Source organism: Myotis brandtii, unplaced genomic scaffold (assembly GCF_000412655.1).
Source record: "Myotis brandtii unplaced genomic scaffold, ASM41265v1 scaffold691, whole genome shotgun sequence".
Classification (NCBI taxonomy): Eukaryota; Metazoa; Chordata; class Mammalia; order Chiroptera; family Vespertilionidae; genus Myotis; species Myotis brandtii.
This window is the reverse complement of record NW_005370704.1, coordinates 476978-482908: the sequence shown is the minus strand read 5'-3', so window position 1 is coordinate 482908 and position 5931 is coordinate 476978. Positions and strand designations below refer to the sequence as shown.

Genomic DNA, 5931 nt, shown 5'->3' with positions numbered 1-5931 from the left:
GCCCTGCACCCGGGGCTGTGCGGGCGGCCCCCCAGCAGCCTTCTCTGGTGCCCCCAGTCCTGTTGTGCCCCCGGCCCAGAGCCACTGTGGGTCCCGCCAGGACACCTCCAAGGGCCCGGCCCCAACGAGCTTGGTGGGGAGAGGCCAGGTGGCTTCCACTGGAAATCTGACCCACATGCTCTAGACAAGCGCCATTTTACCCTAGTTTACCCCACACATCTCACTGGTGGCATTAACGACAGAGCCCCCCGCCCCCCGGGCCTGTGCTCAGCTCTGAGCACCTCCACCTTCACCTCAAAGTGACTCGGATGTTCGGACCCACAAGTCACCCGGCCGATGGGCCTGCTGGGCTGGCGGTGCTGCCCTTGTCTTGCTAGCACTGACCCTGCCGCAGGCGTGGTCCTGCCGGCCGTCCCTGAGCCCTGCCCGTGCCCAGCCTCCAGCCCGGCTGCGTACATGCTGTAGTTCTGGTCCTCGGTCTCCTGCTGCACCGACAGCTCCTCCAGCGTGGCGTCGATGTCCAGCTGGTTTGTCTCCAGCTGCCGCAGCAGCGTTTCTCTCTGCAGGAAGGAAGTGACACCTGAGAGACACGCCGCGGCAGTGACCGTCCCCTCCAGCCTCCCGGCCGCTACTGAAGAACCAACAGCTGCCGAGCAGGGGACGCAGAGACCTGGACGTTCACACCACCTCCTCCCCGTGGCCAGGGTGACGCCTAAGGCGCTCGGTGTGGCTGTGACGACGATGCCAGTGCCAGGGACAAGCCACCCAGCTAGCCCTGCACACGGTACTGCCTGTGCTGTGGCACCACGTGCGGAGGCCGGTACAGGGTGCACGGGGCTGCCTGCCTCTGGGTGCTGTGTGTGCGTCACACTGGATAGAAAGTTGAAGGACAGAGTGACACCAGGGGCGGAAGAACAGGTGCAATGACAGGGCCTTTGCCCCGGCCACGCGGACAGCACCAGCCACCCAGCCTGTGAGGCCCGTGAGGCCTCCCAAACCAAAGGCGAGAGGAAAGGAAGACGCTGGTCTCTGCGAGTCCCACTTCCGTTTGGAGAGAACGGAGCCAATGCGGCTTCGGGGCGTTAGGTCAGCACGCGGTGACCAGCCGCGTGGACGTCACGCTTCCTGGCCAGAAGGTGTCACCTCTACGGCCCCAAAGCAAAGTGACAGCTGCGTGTGGGTGGGACCGAGGAGTCCCCGAGTGTGGACAAAGCCGTGTGTTATGTTAAGGGATGGACGGCTCTGTGGTTGACAAAAGCACACGGAGATGTGAGGGGCCAGCACTGGGGAAGTGGAGCGAGGGCACAGACCTCGGCACCATCTTGGCAACTCCCCTGTAAATCTAAAAACCACCCCCAAGAGATAAAAACTAAAGCTTTATAACACCCAGCAGGTGCGGCACCCGGCAGTGGGCTGTACCCCGGCACAGCGGGGAGGGGCCGAGCACCCCCAGGCTTGCTGAGGCCTGGTCCAGAGGGTTGCTGTGGGCACCCAGTGAAGAGGGGTGGTCACAAGGGCCAGAGAAGCATGGCGCAGGGGTCAGCGCCCGTCCACGGGGAGGCGGGCAGGGCTCACCTGCAGCTGCAGGAAGGGGATGTTGAAGAACTTGTGAAGGTACTTGAGGCCAAAGCTGTTCTTCATGGAGGACTCGGCGTAGCGGAAATAGGAGGAGCCCGGTGGTCTGCTCAGAGAGGAGTGAGTGCCCGGCCATGGGGCAGGACTGCACCTGGGCCAGGCTGCCCTTTTGCCCCCAGGCCCCTGGGGTGCCTTCAGCAGGTCACCACCCCCAAGTGGCCCTGGGCCTAGACTAGAGCCTCGGTAGCTCCGCTTAGCCAAGTGCCTACAGAGCGCGGCCTGCACTGGGCTGGCGTGCTCACCCCTCACCCGCCTGCCGGGTGCCAGGAAGCCAGCTGCCACGCGGGTCCTCAGCCCTCCCCGCTTTTCCCACGGAGTCCACATCCCGTCCCACACCATCCCCTCAGCTCCAGGCCCCAGGTCTCCGCGAGGCCTCCTGCAGTCTCCCCAGCGACACGCACCTGTCCAGGCGGTCCATGAGGTCACGCACGTCGTCAGGCAAGATGACGCGGTGCTCGCCCATGTCGCGGTAGTTCCCCAGCACGCACACGGGCACGTGGGTCGGCACCTTGGGGAGCTCCCGCAGGATGTAGCTGAAGGTCCTTCGGAGGCAAGGTGAGGAGAGACCCACCTGAGTTTCAGCCCCGAGACCCTTGCCCCGTGCAGCACCTGCCCTGGACCGATGGAACCCCCCTGTGCGGGCAGTGCCCGTGGCTCACACCGGGGCACGGGCACGGGTGGGCCCGCCTGCCCCAGCTCTCCAGCGCTGCTCTTCCTGGACTGAAGGTCACTGCTCAGCGAAGCCCCGGGACACTTCAGTGACAGTGTCCGTGCCAAAGCCCACAGCAAAGCCACCTGACTCCCGGGCTCAGGGGCCACTGCAGCGCCCACGGGGAAGCCCCTTCTTCCCTGGCATGTCCCCGAGGAGCGTGCTGCCGCTTTCCGCGCAGGTATGTGCGACACGTGTGCTTGGGGCTCCACCACCCATTCCACATCTCCGACACACTGCCTGCCCACCCAGCGGTCTGTCACGTGGGTGCTGGTGGTCAGTGCACACCAGACCCCCGGGACCTGAGTCACCGCTGGGCACCGTGGGAGACGGATGAGCCCACCCAGCACACCCAGGCGTGCGAGGGAGATGCCGGCACTGCAGGGACGTGTGCGATGCTCAGGAGAGCCGGGCTGGGTGCCAGACGCGGGATCCACACACGGGCACGCACTCCAGCGCAGTAATAACAGTAACACTTACAAGGCCAAGTAAGCGGCAGAGTGAACGCCCCCGGCCGTCTCTAAACCGCCGTCAGCCCTCCCTCTGCATCCTGAAGACCTCCATTCGGTGGCACCTCGAAGCCCAGAGGCTGCTGGTGCCGCCCCGTCAGCTCTCCCGGGGGAGCCGCCCTGGACGGGCACCCTGCGCGCTACTCAGACACTCGCTTTCCCTGGGTGCTTGACGTCCCAGCGTCAGGCAGGACAGGCACTGAGTCCCACGCGGCTCCAGGCAGAGGCCCTGGGAACTGGCGCCAGCACCCCACCCTCCCCCTGCACCTCCCTCGTGCTGCTCCTGCTCTGGAGCCCCCTGCTGAGATGGATCCTAGCTGTGCGTCCTCCTAGCACAAGTCAAAGAAGGGGGTTCGTGGGAGCCCCAACAAAAGGCCACTTGATTCCACCAGATTCTGAACGGTGTTTGCAGGAAAGGCTGGGGGCTGTGCAGGCTCATGCCTCGCCCCCAAGTGAGCCATCTGCCTCCACACAGAGGGGAACACCCCAACGCTGGCCCAGCGCACGTGCAGACCCAAGACATCTGGTCCGGTTCTGTGTAGCTGGCCTGCCACCGTGCACAGCCCAAGGCTGGTCCTCAAGAAGCACTTGGCACTAGTGGTGACGCCGGCGGAACCGCCATCTGCTGGACCTGTGGAATGTCCCTGGGGGGTGGGTGCGAGGAGCCGGGCACCCTCTTACCACTGCTTGGTGATGTCGAACATCATGACCACCCCGTTGCAGTTCTTGTACACGTCCAGGAACTCGGCGTCCAGGGCCATCTCAGACTCTGCCTGGGACGGGAGGGAGTCAGGCATGAGCGACGCGGCTGTGGGCAGGGCCCCACGGGGAGCCCACGGGGGAGCCCACGGCTCCCAGGAACGCCGAACAGGCCTTTCCATTTTGGGAAAACACAGATGACGTAGTGTGGGCGGGGAAACTGCCTCAAGGAGTCTGGCGGGAACATTCAGACTCTGGGCCGCCGTGCCTGTGCCTCTGCCTGGCCTGGGGGGACCTCCTCCACTGCCCACCACAGCACCTCCCTCTCAGGCCCCAGCAGGAGAGTGCGGGGTCCAGGCCCCACAGCAAGGCCCGCGTCCCAGCATGAGGAAGCACACTCGCAGAGAACCTTCTAGAGCATGCAGGCTGCGGCGGCTGCTGTGCTGGGGGCAGTGGTCACCCCCACACACAGGGGCCCGGTGGGCACTTCACCTTCCTAACACGAAGGGGAGTGGGGAGGCTGCCCACCCCAAGGCCGGCTGCAGGCGCAGGGGGAGCAGGGCCCCTGGAGGAAGTGGGAAGCTGCCCTGGATGGAGACTGCGGCCGGCCCAACTTTTCTGTGTCGGGGTGGTGGCCACATGGCAGCCCACTGGGAGCCACGCTCATGCCCACCGGCACACAGGCCACGGCAGGAAGGCACGTCCTGTGCTTTCAGGACCGAGGCCTCTGGGGTGGGGTACAAATTGGCCAGTTCCCCTAGCCCCGCTCAGGTTGCTCAAACTCCACACAGGTCGTGCGGCAGGGGCTCTGGGGCCCAGCCACCCCGTGACCACAGGCAGCACAGGGTCCCGTGAGCAGCTGGGACAGGCAGGCTGGGGGTCTGAAGAGTGCTCCCCACCCTCCCCACCACCAAGGACCCTACGGGCAGGACACCGCTTACCTCCTGGGGGTCGTTCTCCATCTTCAAGCCATCACCCCGCTTTTTACATTTTCCTTATAAGAGACAAAAGTTACCAGGTAGACTCTGGGTCTAAGGATGGCCAGAGGTAGGAGCACCCCTTCCCTACATCCTACTCCCCCTACACCCCTGCCCATCTTCAGTGGGAGCCACACTGACTGGAGACTCCGAGAGCCGACCCCCCCACTCAACCGGCACCAGAGCAGCCCCAGAGACAGCAAGACAAGGCCAGGACCCCAGTGAGGCCTCTTGGCCACTCCAGCTGCCCCAGTCCAGCCCAGCCCAGCCCAGCCCAGAGACAGGCCCCCAGGCTGCTGACAGCTGGGCCTGGCCTTGAAGGCACGGGCAGGCCCAGGGCACAGTGGGCTGCTTGTGAGATGGCCCTGATGCCCCTGCCAGGCTCGGCTTCCAAGGCAGGCACCTCCTCCTGGACTGGCCCGGTCCCAGCCCAGCCTCGAGGGGGCTGAGCCGGTGCTGAGGGGGACCAGCTGGATGCAGGGCCCAAGGCCCATGGAGCTACAGTTGGTGGCCCCTGGGGAACACAGCCCCCCTCCCTGCACGGCTGAGGACTGTTCACAGCTGGCAATTCCACGGACCCCAGGATCAGAGTGGCAGGCCAGGCAAAACTAAGAACCCCCAGAAGAAACGGGTTCATTTATTAAAAACCCAAGCTCTGCCTCTTGCCCAGCTTCTCCCCGAGCCCTCGCCCCTCGGACCCGTCCACCAGGCCACACGGTGGAGCTGTGCAGCAAAGGCCACTCCTTCAGCTCCAGCAGGTTCTCGCCGCCGCCTGGTCCTGGTGATGCAGGCGTTCGGACAGCGCAGACCTGACAGGTGGCCGCTGTGCACACCCCGTCCACCAGCGCAGGGAGCCGGCCCAGGGCCCACACACTAGACGACGTGAGCACCAACCAGACCTCCTAGCCGGGCTCTGAGAGGACGCCGACATCACCCCGCCGTGGCGGTGGCAGAGCCGACCCTGAAGGCTGACAGGGCCCACACAGGACAAGGACACGCCGACCAGCTGGTGCAGGAAGGAGGGGGTGCTTCTCTTTACAGGACGACTCAGGATGAGAAGGGGGAGGACGCGTAAGAAAGACGGGCTTTACCTTTGTCCACTACATCCCAGACCTCCACTTTCACGATGTCATCAGTGGCTAAAACGGGAAGAGAAGATGAGTGCCCACGTGACTGCTGGGGCCACAAGGATGGGCTTTCAGAGCCACAGGCTTCTCCCTGGCGCCGCCCAAGGGCACCCAGCTCCTGCCCAGGACCTTTGCATGTGCTGCGGCCTGAGACAACCCCTCCCTAGGTGGCAGGGAGGCCTCCACCCTCCACCCCAAGGATTTTGAGGGGAACCGAGGCACCCCTGCCAGCCTCACCCAGACTGGGGGAGATGCCTCGGGTGGGGAGGGGGGAG

At 65.0% G+C, this 5931-nt stretch overlaps 1 protein-coding gene across 1 annotated transcript in view; it reads right to left on the bottom strand.

The window, feature by feature from the left end:
• Positions 1-5931, bottom strand: part of RABL6 (RAB, member RAS oncogene family-like 6) — a 15938-nt gene that overhangs the window by 8369 nt on the left and 1638 nt on the right. The window contains exons 4-9 of the mRNA XM_014529668.1: positions 5621-5668; positions 4494-4546; positions 3535-3626; positions 2037-2177; positions 1576-1681; positions 457-560 (exon numbers count right to left, since the gene is read on the bottom strand). Coding sequence (XP_014385154.1) covers positions 457-560; positions 1576-1681; positions 2037-2177; positions 3535-3626; positions 4494-4546; positions 5621-5668 — 544 coding nt within the window. The remainder of the gene's footprint in view (positions 1-456; positions 561-1575; positions 1682-2036; positions 2178-3534; positions 3627-4493; positions 4547-5620; positions 5669-5931) is intronic.